This window comes from Salvelinus namaycush, chromosome 25, assembly GCF_016432855.1.
Source record: "Salvelinus namaycush isolate Seneca chromosome 25, SaNama_1.0, whole genome shotgun sequence".
NCBI lineage: Eukaryota > Metazoa > Chordata > Actinopteri > Salmoniformes > Salmonidae > Salvelinus > Salvelinus namaycush.
The window spans coordinates 18,973,258-18,992,264 of NC_052331.1; the positions used below are offsets into that span (position 1 = coordinate 18,973,258).

The 19,007-nt window shown below is 41.1% G+C and overlaps 1 protein-coding gene across 2 annotated transcripts; it reads left to right on the forward strand.

The window, feature by feature from the left end:
- The first annotated feature begins 1,530 nt into the window (after nt 1–1,530).
- LOC120020323 (myosin-6) lies at nt 1,531–15,465 on the forward strand. 2 transcript variants are annotated; one of them, XM_038963898.1, is made up of 37 exons: nt 1,531–1,731; nt 2,013–2,156; nt 3,449–3,605; nt 3,731–3,758; nt 5,577–5,682; nt 5,752–5,865; nt 6,006–6,069; nt 6,165–6,263; nt 6,358–6,461; nt 6,576–6,714; nt 6,822–6,940; nt 7,056–7,205; nt 7,311–7,481; nt 7,582–7,891; nt 8,036–8,106; nt 8,188–8,393; nt 8,483–8,606; nt 8,799–8,935; nt 9,034–9,289; nt 9,397–9,639; nt 9,723–9,899; nt 10,013–10,158; nt 10,243–10,333; nt 10,448–10,837; nt 10,945–11,071; nt 11,187–11,305; nt 11,408–11,604; nt 11,867–12,050; nt 12,142–12,307; nt 12,400–12,524; nt 12,619–12,927; nt 13,041–13,244; nt 13,354–13,650; nt 13,763–13,867; nt 13,966–14,061; nt 14,161–14,295; nt 15,385–15,465. In XM_038963898.1, exons 1-37 carry the CDS (start codon nt 1,531–1,533, stop codon nt 15,403–15,405), a joined length of 5,832 nt encoding a protein of 1,943 aa, XP_038819826.1. In that variant the 3' UTR covers nt 15,406–15,465. The 2 variants fall into 2 exon arrangements, with proteins under 2 accessions (XP_038819826.1, XP_038819827.1); XM_038963899.1 differs by having other exon boundaries at nt 5,773–5,865.
- Nucleotides 15,466–19,007: the final 3,542 nt, after the last annotated feature.

The following is a 19,007-nucleotide window of genomic DNA, read 5'->3' on the forward strand; positions in this document are numbered from 1 at the left end:
TTCATAATTTGGCTGCTTGGCTCAGGGACATTTTAACAGTGTTACAATTGCCCCCAACCCAGCAGCCATGACAAAACCTCATGTGACTAGAAAGAGACAACAGTAGTGACACATGTCATTCATGTCAATGTTTAGTGATGAAAATTATGCTTGTTTGAATTATTGGACATTATTGCGCAGGGCAGTATAAGAAAAATACAGCCGGTGGAAAAAACTACTTTCACCCCTAAAAAACAAACATTTGCCCATAAAGGAAATAGTGAGATCTATTTGGTTGTAACTTGTAGGAACAGAACCTAAATGAGCATACACAGTGTGCATTTCATAACTATAGATTGTTTCTGTTGTCCCGACTCTCCCCTACAATTACTAGCATCTGTTCATCTTATTTCTTCATAATTTTTTTATATCAAAACAAATGAACATATTGATAAAATATATCTATATATTTTTTTCTTCTTCCTTAAGAAAGGAACATTATAATTGTAATTTAAGTAACATCATTAAAGCCAGATCTGCTCTGCAGTTGGAAAATGTAGACCACCCAGCTGCTATCTGACATGTACATTTTCTATTTTCAATTCAAGCTTTGAATTTCAGTTGAGATGGTATTGAGTCCAACAATGCAAGCGAACTAGTTAGATTACAAGGGATTTTCTGTTGCAAGATTGTATAACATGAAAGAAACTACATAATCTGCTATTTATGAGTGAATTTTGAGATTGCTGACAAAATCCCTTGACTATTTAAAGATGGAGTTGACTTCCTCTCACTGCTTGAATATATTTATGATTAACTACAACACTCCACGAATCACCTAATATGGAGCCTTCAGGGACACCCTCACTGATAAGACTACCTCTACCCGGTGATTTCTACAGTACATGGCTTTCCGACACTCATTAACCCCCACCACTCTTGTACCCCAACCAAACACAGACACAATAACATTCCTGGTCCCTGAGATGCATATCCATATTTGGCAGAGAGGTTTCATTTATAAAGAGGACACATGGTCTGGACCACAATAGGCCACCATACTACTGCAAGGTAAGACGTGATGCTGGAGCTATAATCTTCCTTTTTGTGTGAAAAAGGTGAGTGCTAGAAAGGGTAAATATGGTTTAAAATGTGTGTTTTTGTTTCCACAGGACCATTACCTCCATCAGTCTTCTATAAAGGGGTTGGTGTGGTAAGGGAATTTTAACATCATATCAGGGTGTTATTGATTCTGTATTAACCTTTGTTAAAATGTTTTATTTTAAATCAAGTCATACTATTTCAGAAATAATGCCTTAGAATCAATTGAATATGTGGAAATCAGAAATTAAATAAAGTCGTTCAAAATTAGCAAAAGGAATTTAAAAAAAATCTAAAACATTTTATTAAATTCTATTCTGTTATTTCAGTGATGCCTGATATAATATGGAATAAATGGAAACATGCAACAAATAGCTCTTTAATTTCTTTAAATAAAAATAAATAAATAATGGAGTTGATTTCCTCTTTTTTCTCTAGACACAGTAAATCATGGGAGACGCTCATATGGCAGAGTTCGGGCCCGCAGCCCCTTACTTGAGGAAGTCAGACAGGGAGCGTCTGGAGGCCCAGACCCGTCCCTTCGACATGAAGAAGGAATGCTTTGTGCCTGACACCGAAGTGGAATTTGTGAAGGCTTCCATCACCAGCAGAGATGGTGACAAAGTCACCGCTGACACTGCGAATGGGAAGGTTAGTAAGCTGTGAGAGAGCTGCTCAACCAGGACAACTAGTGATGATAAGATTATATTTTAACAAAATATTACTTTATATGTAATATGACAACAATTATGCCAGAAACTACTGGATCTAAACACTTGTGTGTTACATTTACTGTAAAAAAATATATAATTGTGAAATCTAAATGTTTAATACTCCTTTTTGATGTACTGTTGGTTAACAACTGTTTTAAAATGACTGACAAATAGTTCAACAGTACTTGCTTTTGTGACTCTGATCATTTCATTTTACAGACTGTGACTGTGAAGGACTGTGATGTCCACCCTCAGAACCCGCCAAAGTTTGATAAAATTGAAGACATGGCGATGTTTACCTTCCTTCATGAGCCAGCTGTGCTGTTCAACCTCAAAGAGCGTTATGCAGCATGGATGATCTACGTGAGTTCACACATGCTGGATTTATTCTCAATTTCTTAACACTGTGGAATGAAACAAAGTAGATATTCTGACCTGAAGAGGTACTACATGTTTTTGATATTTGCCACATTTTTGGTATTCTTAAGACTCATACAGAGTATTCGGAAAGTACTCAGACCCCTTCCCTTTTTCCACATTTTGTTACGTTACAGCCTTATTCTAAAATGGATAAAAAATTTACAAAATTGTCATCAATCTACACACAATACCCCATAAAAAATGTTTTAAACATTATTTACACAAGTATTCAGACCCTTTGCTATGAGACTTGAAATTGAGCTCAGGTGCATCCTGTTTTGATTGATCATCCTTGAGATGTTTCTACAACTTGATTGGAGTCCACCTGTGGTACATTCAATTGATTGAACCTGATTTGGAAAGGCACCCCTGTCTATATAGGTTAAATAAGTTAAATAAAGGTTAAATAAATAAAAAGTCTATATCAGGTCCCACAGTTGTCAGAGCAAAAACCGAGCCATGAGGTCGAAGGAATTGTCCGTAGAGCTCCGAGACAGGATTGTGTCGAGGCACAGATCTGGGGAAGGGTACCAAAACATTTCTGCAGCATTGATGGAACCACCAAGACTCTTCCTAAAGCTGGCCGCCCTGCCAAAATGAGCAATCGGGGGAGAAGGGCCTTGGTCAGGGAGGTGACTAAGAACCCGATGGTCACTCTGACAGAGATCCAGAGTTCCTCTGGGGAGATGGGAGAACCTTCCAGAAGGACAACCATCTCTGCAGTACTCCACCAATCAGGCCTTAATGGTAGGGTGGCCAGATGGAAGCCACTCCTCAGTAAAACGCACATGACAGCCCGCTTGGAGTTTGCCAAAAGGTGCCTAAAGGACTCTGAGACCATGAGAAACACGATTCTCTGGTCTGATGAAACCAAGATTGAACTCTTTGGCCTGAATACCAAGCGTCACGTCTGAAGGAAACCTGGCACCATCCCTACGGTGAAGCATGGTTGTGGCATCATCATGCTGAGGGGGGGGGGGGGGGGGGGGGGGACTATTCAATTCATTTTAGAATAAGGCTGTAACGTAACAAAATGTGGAAAAAGTCAATGTGTCTGAATACTTTCCGAATGCACTGTATACCCAACCAATCTTAGATTCAACTGCACACCAATCTGGTTAGGCCAAGTATTCACAATAATAAATGTAGGCCTAATATCATGCTCTGTATTTTAGCATACTCTATTAAATATGTACTTTCAGTTTTTCTATTTTGACTCCTTCCTGTTTCTACAGACCTACTCCGGGCTGTTCTGTGTCACTGTCAACCCCTACAAGTGGCTGCCAGTATATAACCAGGAGGTGGTCTCAGCCTACAGAGGCAAGAAGAGGAGTGAAGCTCCTCCTCACATCTTCTCTATCTCCGATAACGCCTATCAGTACATGCTGACAGGTAAACTCACTACGATGACTTAGAATATCTTATTCAACTTTCACCCAAAAGATATTCAAACATTACGGTACTAATAATAGTGTATTCTTAAAAAAAATGTGACCATGCCCTTATATTTATTTCAGACAGGGAGAACCAATCCATTCTTATCACGTGAGTTCTCTCCTTTTCATCAAGCTGAATTAGTCTATTTTTAGCTCTTACATTGTCTGACAGTGACATCAAAGTGTTGCTACTGTATAGAAGCTTAATGTGGCTGTATACTGTGATAAATGGATGGAGTCATTGGAAAGTATTGCATTGAAAAACCAATGACATGTAAATATTTGTGTTATTTTAACTACCTCAATTTGGACTGTTGTGTTGATACATCTGATTAACAGTGGATAAAACATCCACTTTGAATTCAGTGACTGGCATCCTGTGATTCCTGAAAAGAAGAAGGAACTTAAAATAACATTGAAGCCTGGTTGGGGGCTGAGGGCAAATTAAGGTTGAACAGTCAGTGCATGCCAGCATTGGTGGATAGAGGCAATATTAATGGTGATATAATGGGTCATGGCTTTTCACAAAAGCTGGTACGGTCTTACACAGCTCACCAATTGAAAAGGACTTGGCTGAGATCGATGAGATTGACCATCCACGCTAAAATAAAAGCACATAGAGCTAACATTATGGCCTCCCGGGTGGCGCAGTGGTCTAGGGCACTGCATCGCAGTGCTAGCTGCGCCACCAGAGTCTCTGGGTTCGCGCCCAGGCTCTGTCGCAGCCGGCCGCAACCGGGAGGTCCGTGGGGGCGACGCACAATTGGCATAGCGTCGTCCGGGTTAGGGAGGGTTTGGCCGGTAGGGATATCCTTGTCTCAGTATGTAAAAAATGTAATAAAATGTATGCACTCTACTGTAAGTCGCTCTGGATAAGAGCGTCTGCTAAATGACTAAAATGTAAAAAAAAAAATGTAAAATTGTGTTTGCATTGAACTTCTTGCTCTTGTTTGATGTTGGGTGTCAGGAGAAAAGTGATATTATATCTTGAAAACTTGAATGTTGACATGCAACATTTGTGGGATTATATCAAAAGTAGACTAATGAAGAATATACAATATTTTTTTCTTCGTATGGCTGGTTTTTAGGGGATGAGGGAATAGTGAGCTGAATTGTGGCACATTAGGGTGTAGCTCAGCTGGTAGGACATGGCTCAGCTGGTAGGGCATGGCTCATCTGGTAGGGCATGGCTCAGCTGGTAGGGCATGGCTCAGCTGGTAGGGCATGGCTCAGCTGGTAGGGCATGGCTCAGCTGGTAGAGCATGGCTCAGCTGGTAGGACATGGCTCAGCTGGTAGGACATGGCTCAGCTGGTAGAGCATGGCTCAGCTGGTAGAGCATGGCTCAGCTGGTAGGGCATGGCTCAGCTGGTAGGGCATGGCTCAGCTGGTAGGGCATGGCTCAGCTGGTAGAGCATGGCTCAGCTGGTAGAGCATGGCTCAGCTGGTAGGGCATGGCTCAGCTGGTAGGGCATGGCTCAGCTGGTAGGGCATGGCTCAGCTGGTAGGGCATGGCTCAGCTGGTAGAGCATGGCTCAGCTGGTAGGGCATGGCTCAGCTGGTAGAGCATGGCTAAGCTGGTAGGGCATGGCGCTTGCAACACCTGGGTTGTGGCTTCGATTTCCACAGGGGACTAGAATGAAAAAAGTATGAAAATGTATGCACTCACTGCTGTAAATCACTCTGGATAAGAGCGTCTGCTGAGTGACTAAAATATAAATGTAAAATATACAGCATTCTGATTGCTCTGGAATCTTTTTTAATCAGTCAGAAGGCAGCCTTGAACTAAGTTATTAGTTAAATTTATTTCATGATGCTTCTATGTTCAGTTCTTAAGCCTGGCCATTTGAGAGTGAATTTTGCATTTTGAGATACTTTCCATTTGTTTTGAGCCTATTTTACTGTTATATACTGTATTTGTATCCTCAGCGGAGAATCTGGTGCTGGGAAGACTGTCAACACCAAGAGAGTCATTCAATACTACGCCAGTATTGCAGCTGTAGGAGGAAAGAAGGACACAGCCTCTGAGAAAAAGGTTAGCTTGTTGAATTAACAGATAACATGTTCTCTAATGGCACTTTACCCTTCATTACTGTAATCAAAGCACTGCTATGAATACTTCCAGGGGACTTTGGAAGATCAAATCATCCAGGCTAACCCAGCTCTGGAGGCCTTTGGTAATGCCAAGACCATTAGAAATGACAACTCCTCAAGATTCGTAAGTTTCTGTCCACAGACCATTGTGATCACACTACCATTGAAAACATACAACATATGATACAAGGCACATAATATACTCACTATGTATGTTAATTGTATGCCAAAATGAATGATTGGTTCTCTTTAACTTTTATTCAGGGAAAATTCATCCGAATTCATTTTGCTGCTAGTGGAAAGCTAGCCTCCGCAGACATTGAGACCTGTAAGGAATATTCAAATCAACTATCAACTATTCTCATATATACAATCATGTTAACTGCTTCCTTCAATAAACTTTTCCGCCTTGCATTTTTACAGATCTGTTAGAGAAGTCCCGTGTGACTTTCCAGCTCAAGGCTGAGAGAGACTATCACATTTTCTACCAGATTCTTTCCCAAAGGAAACCAGAGTTGCTTGGTAAATAAAGAATACTGTCATCCATGTACTAACTAAAACATATCCTTGCTCGGATCTCACTGGATTTTACCGAATCTGACATTTTGCTTTTCAGAGATGATGCTCATCACCAACAACCCCTATGACTACCAATTCATCTCCCAAGGAGAGACAACTGTAGCCTCCATCGATGATGGTGATGAGTTGTGTGCCACTGATGTGAGTAAATATCGATGGTTGGTTCATCTGGCGCCATATCTGTTTTAACTATATTACCTTCATGTATTTATTGGTGCACTGGTAGCATACTATCTCTCTCTTTTTCTAATTTAGGAAGCTTTTGATGTCCTGGGCTTCACTCAGGAGGAGAAGAATGGCATTTACAAGCTGACTGGTGCTATCATGCACTATGGCAACATGAAGTTCAAGCTGAAACAGCGCGAGGAGCAGGCAGAGGCTGATGGCACTGAGGGTGAGGGGGACTTTATTAAGCAAACAAACCTCGGTGTTGATGATACATCTTAAAGACAGTACGTTAACAAATATTCTAATGTATCATTTCATTTGATTTATCCTAAGATGCTGACAAAGTGTCATATCTGATGGGCCTGAACTCTGCTGACCTCATCAAGGGTCTCTGTCACCCAAGGGTCAAAGTAGGGAACGAGTGGGTCACCAAGGGGCAAACTGTCCAACAGGTGAGCCAGAAATAACGTATAACAAAGATCTGAAAACACAAAGAACTCAGAGCTCAATGTTAATCAGGAAAGGTTCATAACCATAACAATAATGTTTTTTTCTATTTCATTAAAGGTGAACTATTCCATTGGTGCACTGTCAAAGTCAGTGTATGAAAAGATGTTCCTCTGGATGGTGGTGAGAATCAACCAATCCTTGGACACCAAGCAGCCTCGCCAGTACTTCATTGGTGTATTGGACATCGCTGGGTTTGAGATCTTTGATGTGAGCTGAAGTGATATTCAATATGATACTTTAATCCCTTTTTTTTACCTCAATCTATTCGTGATACTTCCAAGTTGTAAAACTAAGTTCACCTTTCTGCTGCAGTACAACACCTTTGAACAGCTCTGCATCAACTTCACCAATGAAAAGCTGCAACAGTTTTTCAACCACCACATGTTTGTGCTGGAGCAAGAGGAGTACAAGAAAGAGGGAATTGAATGGGAGTTCATCGACTTTGGCATGGACTTGCAGGCTTGCATTGACCTTATTGAAAAGGTAAGGAATAGTTATGTTTTTCAATAAGACAAGTGCACCTACACACATCTAAATGTTATCAGGTCATCAGTAACACTGCTCATATTTGTCTTCCCCTCAGCCAATGGGTATCATGTCCATCCTTGAAGAGGAGTGCATGTTCCCCAAGGCCAGCGATGCTACCTTTAAATCCAAACTTTACGACAACCATCTAGGAAAATCCAACAACTTCCAGAAGCCCAGGCTTATGAAAGGGAAACCAGAGGCTCATTTCTCCCTGATTCACTATGCTGGTACTGTGGACTACAATATTTTCAACTGGCTGGTGAAGAACAAGGATCCACTGAATGAGACTGTGGTCGGACTGTTCCAGAAGTCTAACCTCAAATTGTTGACCGTGCTCTTCCAGAATTATGCTGGAACAGATGCTGGTATGCAAATTATGAATTTTTATATAAACCAGTTCTGAAAGCACCTAGATCAGTCCTTTTCAATAGGCATTGTCCCAGTCAAATAAACCTAATAAGATAAAGTACATTTTTAAGACGTTATTTTATATCCATTGTACTTCTCAGCTGATGATAGTAAGGCTAGTGGAAAGAAGAAGAAGGGATCATCCTTTCAGACTGTGTCTGCCTTGCACAGGGTGAGTATGAAAAACAAATCAAACTGTGGTGTATATGTATTCAGATTTACAGTTACATGCATGGTTTTATTGCTTCTACAGGAAAACCTGAACAAGCTGATGACCAACTTGAGGTCTACTCACCCTCACTTTGTGCGCTGTATCATCCCCAATGAGACCAAGACTCCTGGGGCCATGGAGAATCCTCTGGTCATGCACCAGCTGCGCTGTAACGGTGTGCTGGAAGGCATCAGGATCTGCAGAAAAGGCTTTCCCAATAGGGTCCTGTATGGAGACTTCAAGCAGAGGTATACAATACATAGGTTCAACTGAATTGGGAAACAGGTCCTCTTTTGTAATATGTATTATATTCAAGACTATGTAATACTTCAAATAGATACCGTATCCTGAATCCTGCTGCCATCCCTGAAGGACAGTTTATTGACAGCAAGAAAGGAGCTGAGAAATTACTTGGGTCTTTGGATATTGATCACACTCAATACAGATTTGGACACACTAAGGTATAACTTTTATAAGGATGATCATGCACAATATACACATATTCTGATGAAGAAGCAAATATACATATATTTTCCAATGGAATATTTCCCTAAAGTGAAAGTGCCCAAATGTTATTAATTCATTCAACAATATGGGTTCATTCTGTATATAGGGAGGTGAATTAGATAGGCTCTACTTGAAATCTCTTTAAGGTGTTCTTCAAGGCTGGTCTACTTGGTCAGCTGGAGGAGATGAGAGATGACCGTTTGTCCCTCATTATCACTGGAATCCAGTCCAGAGCACGCGGTCTGCTGGCTAGAGCTGAATTCCAGAAGATTGTTGAACGAAGGTAAGCATAAACAGTCACAAATTACTTTGATATCTATGTCGAATTCACATTGTAGTTCCATGCAATATCTGCTAAACTATATTTGTAATTGTTCACAGAGATGCATTACTTGTGATCCAATGGAACGTACGTGCCTTCATGGGGGTCAAGAATTGGCCCTGGATGAAGCTATTCTTTAAGATCAAGCCTCTGCTGAAATCTGCTGAGTCTGAGAAGGAGATGGCCAACATGAAGGAGGAGTTCTTGAAGCTAAAAGAGGCTTATGCAAAGTCTGAGGCTCGCAGGAAGGAACTAGAGGAGAAAATGGTCTCTCTTCTCCAAGAGAAAAATGATTTACAGCTTTCAGTTCAGGCGGTGAGTTAAATATATCATCCCGTAAATGAAGTAATATGCATCAGAATTGTGATCCTTGCAATAATACTTGAAAATGGTCATTAAGCTAATGAAACCTTTCAAAATAGGAGCAAGATAATCTTTGCGATGCTGAGGAAAGATGTGAACAACTGATCAAACACAAGATTCAGTTGGAAGCTAAATCCAAAGAGCTGACTGAGAGACTGGAGGATGAAGAGGAGATGAATGCAGAACTGACTGCTAAGAAGAGGAAACTGGAAGACGAGTGCTCTGAGATAAAGAAGGACATTGATGACCTGGAGCTCACTCTGGCTAAAGTGGAGAAGGAGAAGCATGCCACTGAGAACAAGGTCACTATCACCTCCATATTTAAAAAACAAATAAAAACTGTGTTTATGTTGTTGTTTGCTCAACCTTCACTTCCTATTCACAGGTGAAGAACCTGACTGAGGAAATGGCAGCTCTAGATGAAATCATTGCCAAGCTGACCAAGGAGAAGAAAGCTCTCCAGGAGGCTCATCAGCAAACGCTGGATGACCTGCAGAGTGAGGAGGACAAAGTCAACACTCTAACAAAGGCAAAGGCTAAGCTGGAGCAACAAGTTGATGATGTGAGTACTTGATGTTGTATTGCGAGCAATAAAGGATAGAAATACAGCATTCATGTAGCCATCAGAAGTTGAATGGATAAAACAGTAGTGAGTTTTATGATGATGTTCCCCAGCTTGAGGGTTCTCTGGAGCAAGAGAAGAAGGTCCGTATGGATCTTGAAAGAGCCAAGAGGAAGCTCGAGGGAGACTTGAAGTTGACCCAGGAAAGTCTAATGGACCTGGAGAATGATAAACAGCAACTAGAGGAGCGTCTTAAGAAGTAAGTTAAAACATTTTTCCCAGTTTATATCATTCATGCCTATATTTGTTGATTTGCAAAAAACAAAATGCCTTTCGGACACAGGAAAGACTTTGAGGTCAGCCAGCTGAACAGTAAAATAGAAGATGAGCAAGCAGCTAACATTCAGCTGCAGAAGAAACTGAAGGAGCTTCAGGTAATGAATCATGTGTAATTGAATGTGTAACCATGAATGTGTAACCATGAAAATACACATTATTTTGACTTAAGTCACCACAAAAGAATCGTACAATCTTTTCCCCCTCGCTAGGCTCGAATTGAGGAGCTGGAGGAAGAGCTTGAGGCAGAAAGAGCTGCCCGAGCCAAGGTGGAGAAGCAAAGAGCAGACTTGGCCAGAGAGCTGGAGGACATCAGTGAGAGACTGGAGGAGGCTGGTGGAGCCACATCTGTCCAGATTGAGATGAACAAGAAGAGGGAGAATGAGTTCCTGAAGCTCCGCAGAGACCTTGAAGAGGCAACTCTGCAGCACGAGGCTACAGCTGCCACACTCAGGAAAAAACAAGCTGACAGTGTCGCTGACCTTGGGGAACAAATAGACAACCTGCAGAGAGTGAAGCAGAAACTGGAGAAGGAGAAGAGCGAGCTCAGGCTTGAACTTGATGATGTTGTCTCCAACATGGAACATATTGTGAAGTCCAAGGTATGACCCCATTTCATTATCTGGTCTTTATGTTTCTCATCAAATGTGATGCATGATGGATTATTTAAAAACTCACATTTATCTTTATATCATGCACTTTATTTCAGACCAATTTAGAGAAGGCATGCAGGACCTTGGAAGATCAGATGAGTGAATATCGGGCAAAGTATGAGGAGGGCATGCGCAGTATCAATGACTTCAGCATGTGTAAAGCTAGGCTGCAGACAGAGAATGGTAAGTTTGTTATCTCGTATGACAAATGATCGTCAATATTAGAAAACAATGCCTTCCTCCACATGGATCAAGGCAGTGAAATTGTTCTTAACAATTTCGTAATTTACTTCGCTAGGGGAGCTTTCCAGGCAGCTTGAGGAGAAGGACTCCCTTGTATCTCAGCTAAGTAGAGGGAAGCTGTCCTACACTCAGCAGATTGAGGACCTCAAAAGACAACTGGAGGAGGAGACAAAGGTGAGAGATAAATATGTTCACCCAAAGCTATATAATATACTGTAATCTATCACGTCATCCTTAGCTAATGATACAAAATGTGTGAAAATATTTGTCTTCCAGGCAAAGAATGCACTAGCCCATGCAGTGCAATCTGCTCGACATGATGGTGACCTGCTCCGAGAGCAGTATGAGGAGGAGCAGGAGGCCAAGGCTGAGCTGCAGCGTGGCATGTCCAAGGCTAACTCTGAGGTGGCTCAGTGGAGAACTAAGTACGAGACTGATGCCATTCAGAGGACTGAGGAGCTGGAGGAAGCCAAGTAAGAAATCATGGCAGTAATTTATTCCCTCTTTTAGTAAAATGTTCTTCAAGGAAATACACTGTTTCTCTTCTAGCAGATAGGCTTTCTGTTTGTGTTATGTTTCTTCTAAAATGTAAGACGAACAAAAAGTTTGTCTGATAGCTGACCACGCAGCTATGAGTAGGGAGGTAAAGTATCATCAAATGTTCATTTACCTATGAAGCAAAACAAATGTCACTGCAGGCACTAAATATCTCCTGTTTATTATTCTTTAATCCAGGAAGAAACTGGCTCAGCGTCTGCAGGATGCTGAAGAAGCTGTGGAGGCAGTGAACGCCAAGTGTTCCTCCCTGGAGAAGACCAAACACAGACTGCAGAATGAGATTGAAGATCTCATGGTGGATGTGGAACGGTCTAATGCTGCTGCTGCTGCTCTGGACAAGAAACAAAGAAACTTTGACAAAGTAAACTCTTTAAGCCATAGATAAATATGCTAAATTATAGGTTCATGAGCCTTTCTTTCAAATGACATTTTTGTTTGATTGCTTCCAACAGGTTCTGTCTGAGTGGAAGCAGAAGTATGAGGAGTCTCAGTGTGAGCTAGAGAGCTCCCAGAAAGAGGCCAGGTCTCTGAGCACTGAACTCTTCAAGCTGAAGAACTCCTATGAGGAATCTTTGGATCAGCTCGAGACAATGAAGAGGGAGAACAAGAACCTCCAAGGTAAGCTGTCAGGCTATCATTACAGGGATGTATATATTTCATTAATGTCAACACAGCAATCTAAATGCCACTGTATGGCCTTAACCTCACAGAGGAGATTTCCGACCTTACTGAGCAACTTGGTGAAGGAGGAAAGAGCATCCACGAGCTGGAGAAAATAAGGAAACAGCTGGAACAGGAGAAAAGTGAGATCCAATCTGCTCTGGAGGAAGCTGAGGTAGGTTCCCTCTGTCCAGAATCAAGTCATAATATATTATACATACTTATACTGTATGCCTTTATAATAAACCCGAACCATTACGATCTAACAGGCTTCTCTGGAGCATGAGGAGGGTAAGATTCTGAGAGCCCAGCTAGAGTTTAATCAGGTAAAGGCTGATATTGAGCGCAAGCTGACTGAGAAGGACGAGGAGATGGAGCAGTCCAAGAGGAATCTGCAGAGGGCCATTGATACCCTGCAGAGCTCTCTTGAGGCAGAGTGCCGGAGCAGGACTGAGGCCCTCAGGCTGAAAAAGAAGATGGAGGGAGACCTCAATGAGATGGAAATCCAGCTCAGCCAATCCAACAGGCAGGCATCAGAGGCCCAGAAACAGCTTAAGAGTGTTCATGCTCATCTAAAGGTAAATTCTTTTTGGTCTATATCTGGATAGGAGTGTTGGTTAAATGACTCAAATGTAAATGTACATTTAATGAGCAATTGACTAATTCATTATACAAATGTCTTCTCTTCTAGGATGCCCAACTCCAGTTAGATGACTCTCTTCGTTCCAATGATGATCTGAAGGAAAACATTGCCATTGTAGAGAGACGCAACAATCTGATGCAGGCAGAGCTGGAGGAGCTTAGAAGCTGTCTTGAACAGACTGAGAGAGGCCGCAAGCTAGCTGAGCAAGAGCTGCTGGACATCAGTGAGAGGGTGCAGCTGCTGCACTCACAGGTGTGAAAATGATTATTTAGGGTGCTTATTAATAGTATGCTACTGATGTATTGTACATTTCCTCTGGACTGTCCCACTGTTTAACAGTGGAAACATATTCCATCTGTAGAACACCAGCCTGCTGAACCAAAAGAAGAAGCTGGAGGCCGACACAAACCAGCTTCAGACTGAGGTGGAGGAGGCAGTCCAGGAGTGCAGAAATGCTGAAGAAAAGGCCAAGAAGGCCATTACTGATGCTGCCATGATGGCAGAGGAGTTGAAGAAGGAGCAGGACACCAGTTCTCACCTGGAGCGAATGAAGAAGAACATGGAGCAGACCATCAAGGACCTGCAGCACCGCCTGGATGAGGCTGAACAAATTGCCATGAAGGGGGGCAAGAAGCAGGTTCAGAAGCTGGAGAACAGGGTGAGTGTATGCTTTTGACAGTAGATGTACATACTGTACATTGGAGCCATATGCAAAACAGCAATAATGGTCCCTGTTACATAGCCTAGATGTTATTTTTATGTTATGACAGGTGAGGGAGCTGGAGAATGAGGTCGAGGGTGAGCAGAAGAAGGGTGCTGATGCAATCAAAGGAATTCGTAAATATGAGAGGCGTATCAAGGAACTCACCTACCAGGTGATCTTTTATTTCTATTGTTGTTACCATGACAGGCATGCATAGATGTGTGCTTTACATCTACTGACTGCTATTCGCTATGGCTTCTGTCTTTACAGACTGATGAGGACCGCAAGAATATGACCCGCCTCCAAGACCTTGTGGATAAGCTGCAACTGAAAGTGAAAGCCTACAAGAGATCTGCCGAGGAAGCTGTAAGTGTGGACTTACCTACAATATTGGGGATCTTTTGCTTGTATGATAGTATCGGTCTCTGCTTTAGCTGTGATGCTTGTTGTGTTTCCATGTCACAGGAGGAGCAGGCCAACAACCATCTGGGCAAGTTCCGCAAAATACAGCATGAGCTGGACGAGGCTGAGGAAAGGGCCGACATCGCTGAGTCTCAGGTCAACAAGCTGCGTGCCAAGAGCCGTGATGTTGGTTCCAAGGTTAGTGAGGCTAAGTTAATTTTCTGATTCTTGAATATCTTAATTTTTGGTGTGCATAATATAATTATGTAAAAACAAACGTTGTTTTAATTCTAGTATTTCAAAATCATAAGCAAAAGTGGAAAAATATTTTTTGTAAGTGACTATGTAAGCAGATGTAAACATTAATACTGAAAAAGTCTTATTGACCCCAAAAAATCAGACCAAACCTGCATTCAAATATATTTTATTATAACAGTATTATCATAGTGCATCAGACTTTGTCAAGATAAGGCCTGTATTTGTCATATAGTATTGTATTCTGTATTTGTAACGCTTGTTCGTAATAAGACTTTTAAGGCAAATTGGTGGTCAGTTGGTTAGTCAAAGTGATTCCAAATTACACTGTTTACAGTATTCTGTTATGAGAGATGGTTCCCATATTTAAGTCTTGATAAGTCTACACCTTTATATTGTGTTACTTACCTTGTGAAATGTTACTACAACATTTTAAAAAGTACGTAGCCATCCAGTCTAACATTTACAGTTAGTCCCAGTTATGTCTCTTGACACGTGGGCTTGGTTTCCCCATAAATATGCAGCCTAGGTGATTGGTTAGTGATTGGATTAAGGAGGTAATGAGGATGTAGCTGAAGGCTCATCAACTGTTACACTTATGCGAAGTGACAAAATATAAAAATCGGGGTAATTTATCAGTGTTTTAAAATGTATTAAGTGACATCTAGGACCTTATATTGAATAATCCAGGACTTCAGATTTAGGACACATTTTCATCACTTTACATTTAATTGAACCTGCAATTGTATTATCACGGTTGTGAAATGAAAACACAGAATAGTTTTGGGCACTGTAAAAAAAACACTATTACTATCTACTAGGTAGACTCCCTTCACAAGTAGATGCTTTTCGTTTTCAGAAAGAGGAAGTGTTTGTTCATAGGCAGTAGTTTGAAAACAAATCCACTATTATATTGCTATGGCAGGTTTGATTGAATACAGTCTATATTTCCACTGTATCTACATAAAGCTTGACCAGTGCTTACCAATATCTTCTGATCTGTCTCTATTCCCTAATTCTTTATCATCACAGAAAGGGCACGATGAAGAGTGAAGCTCTCATATGGACCTCTGAAACCCTCTGCTGTGGTGAAGTCTATCCAAAGCCCTAAAGTAACTCTGTAGAATAAAGTTAAATCGCAATCAGATTCACATCTACTGACTGTGTCTTTATTCATTGTATGTGAGTGATAGTCTCACTCCTCTCAAATAATTGTTGCTGTCATTAATGGTCATCAAAGCTTGGCAATCTGATTATCGGCATATATTGATCTGTCATCATATTGATCTTCACTTGGTTAAATGTAGAACATTTTAACAAGGAGACTACCAATATCAACAGTTTACAAAAAAAACTCTTGTCAATGCATTCGTCAGTGCATTCAGAAAGTATTCAGACATTTTAGCAAATGTAGTAAAAATAAAACATTTAAATATCACATTTACATAAGTACTCAGACCCTTTACTCAGTACTGTGTTGAAGCACCTTTTCATCAATGATCTCTCTGTTCTCTGCTCCATTCATCTTTTCCTCGATCCTGACTAGTCTCCCAGTCCCTGCCGCTGAAAAATAACCCCACAGCATGATGCTGCCACCACCATGTTTCACTGTAAGGATGGTGCGAGGTTTCCTCAAGATGTGATGCTTGGCATTCAGGCCAAAGAGTTCAATCTTGGTTTCATCAGACCAGATAATCTTGTTTCTCATGGTCTAAGTCCTTTAGGTGCCTTTTGGCACCTGGGCTATCATGTGCCTTTTACTGAGGAGTGGCTACCGTCTGGCTACTCTACCATAAATGTCTGATTGGTGGAGTGCTGCAGAGATGGTTGTCCTTCTGGAAAGGTTCTCCCATCTCCACAGAGGAACTCTGGAGCTCTGTCAGAGTGACCAACTGGTCAGAGTGGTCAGAGTGACCATCTCCCTGACCAAGGCTCTTCTCCCTCGAATGCTCAGTTTGGCCGGGCGCCCAGCTCGAGGAAGTCTTGTTGGTTCCAAACTTCTTCCATTTAACAATGATGGAGGCCACTGTGTTCTTGGTGACCTTCAATGCTGCAGAAATGTTTTGTACCATTCCCCAGATCTGTGTCTCGACACAATCCTGTCTCGGAGTTCTACAGACAATTCCTTTGACCTCATGGCTTGGTTTTTGCTCTAACATGCACTGTCAACTATGGGACCTTATATAGACAGGTGTGTGCCCTTCCAAATCATGTCCAATCAATTGAATTTACCACAGGTGGACTCCAATCAAGTTGTAGAAACATATCAAGGATGATCAATGGAAACAGGATGCACCTATGTAATCAATTTCACAATAAGGCTGTAACAACAAAATGTGGAAAAAAGTCAAGGGGTCTGAATACTTTCCGAATTCACTGTATCTACTCTTCTGTTACCTTACCTGCTATTGTCTGCAGGAGCACGGTCCTGAAGCTGTTTCTCTCACCTTACACTGGCTAACTCACCCTCCTGTGGTGTCAGATGTCAGAGCTATCAGACTATCCACATGACCTCACTGCAGTATATAGAGAATGAGAATTTAAGAATAACTACACTACCATTCAAAAGTTTGGGGTCACTTAGAAATGTCCTTGTTTTTGAAAGAAAAGCAATTTTTTTGTCCATTAAAATAACATAAAATTGATCAGAAATACAGTGTAGACATTGTTAATGTTGTGAATGACTACTGTAGCTGGAAACTGCAGATTTTTTATGGAATATCTACATAGGCATACAGAGGCCTATTATCAGCAACCATCACTCCTGTGTTCCAATGGCACGTTGTGTTAGCTAATCCAAGTTTATAATTTTAAAAGGCTAATTGATCATTAGAAAACCCTTTTGCAATAATGTTAGCACAGCTGAAAACTGTTGTTCTGATTATAGAAGCAATAAAACTGGCCTTCTTTAGACTAGTTGAGTGTCTGGAGCATCAACATTTGTGAGTTCGATTACAGGCTCAAAATGGCCAGAAACATAGGACTTTCTTCTGAAACTCGTCAGTCTATTCTAGTTCTGAGAAATGAAGGCTATTCCATGTGAGAAATTGCCAAGAAATTGAAGATCTCGTACAACGCTGTGTACTACTCCCTTCACAGAACAGTGCAAACTGGCCCTAACCAGAATAGAAAGAGGAGTGGGAGGCCGGTGCACAACTGAGCAAGAGGACAAGTACATTAGAGTGTCTAGTTTGAGAAACAGACGCCTCACAAGTCCTCAACTGGCAGCTTCATTAAATAGTACCCGCAAAACACCAGTCTCAACGTCAACAGTGAAGAGGCGACTCCGGGATGCTCGCATGGAATGGCCTTCACATTTGTAAGGGAATGTTGATCAGATACATTTTTCCAAGTATAAATGTAAAGCATATTCTGCACGTCACATTTACGACAGCAGAACTCTGCCTGATGCCATTATAACATGGAAATACACCACCTCTAAACAGACAATGCATGGTCATTTATGGTATTGTTCAAGAGTGCCAATGAACTAATAATAGGACCCCTCAAGGCCAATGGAGTTGGGTTTGCAGCAACAGGCCTTTTAGTGTTAGGCTAACAAATAACTGCTCAGAGGAGGGATATGGACAGCTGGGAATGAGTTGGCTAAAAGTGTCATTGAGTAGCCAGGAATGGAATGTTCATCCCCTCAACAGAGCTCATTGAAGGAGCTTTGTTGGTGCAAAGGTTGAATGTTTAAATGTAGAATAACTTGAATAACATAGGGTCACAGGAGTTAACGAGTTCATTAAAAAAAGAGCAGACAGCTTCAGAGATCAAACTGTAGCTAGTAAACCTAACACCTGTTTTATGAACAAGATGCCCCCTATCATTCATATGTTCCTGAACATACATGACTTGCTGCACTGTGACATGCCACAGCCACAAATACAAACAGAATAGCAAAGAATGGCCTAATCATTGTTGAAACAAACATACAGCTCATTACTTACTACATAGCTAGCTGGATCTGGTTTCTTAGGTTTCAGATGGATCATGTGGCAGCAAAGTTGAACCTGTAGGTCAAAAATATAGTTATTGCTTTATGATAATAATTTAATATATGATCACAAGCAGGTTCTCTAGAGGCGGTCCCTGAACACAATTTCTTCCAGTAACTAGCTAGCTATCAAATATATAACCCAGACACTGCAGTCTCACTAGCTGATGAAACTCAACTGCACGATTGAAGATGGAGTTGAGTGGCGACTCGTGTGGGCGAACATCACATAAAATGAAGTTTTTATAAAACACTGTGGATTTCAGTACCAAAATAATAGCCCAAATTTACACATGATATGGTCCTTTTTTTAAATTTTACTTCACCCAGTTGGACTAGCTAGCTAGTCTCAATAAATAGCTACTACAGCAGTTCTATTATGTTTTAAGTAAAACAAATAGGTATTAGGTAAACAATAGATAAGTAAAGAAATACTTGTTCCGCCCAAAGAAAACTACAACGCAAACTTGCTCAAGTAGCTAACTAACTGACTCAGAGATCTCAGTTTTTATTTTTCCTGGTTTTAGATTATTATTATTTTTCACTCTCAATATGACAATTGTTCATAGAGAAACAATGAAATTGTATGTTCTGAGTCCATGTTCATGCTTAAATCACATCAGAAGACCATTTTTTAAAGTTCTGGACATAAACG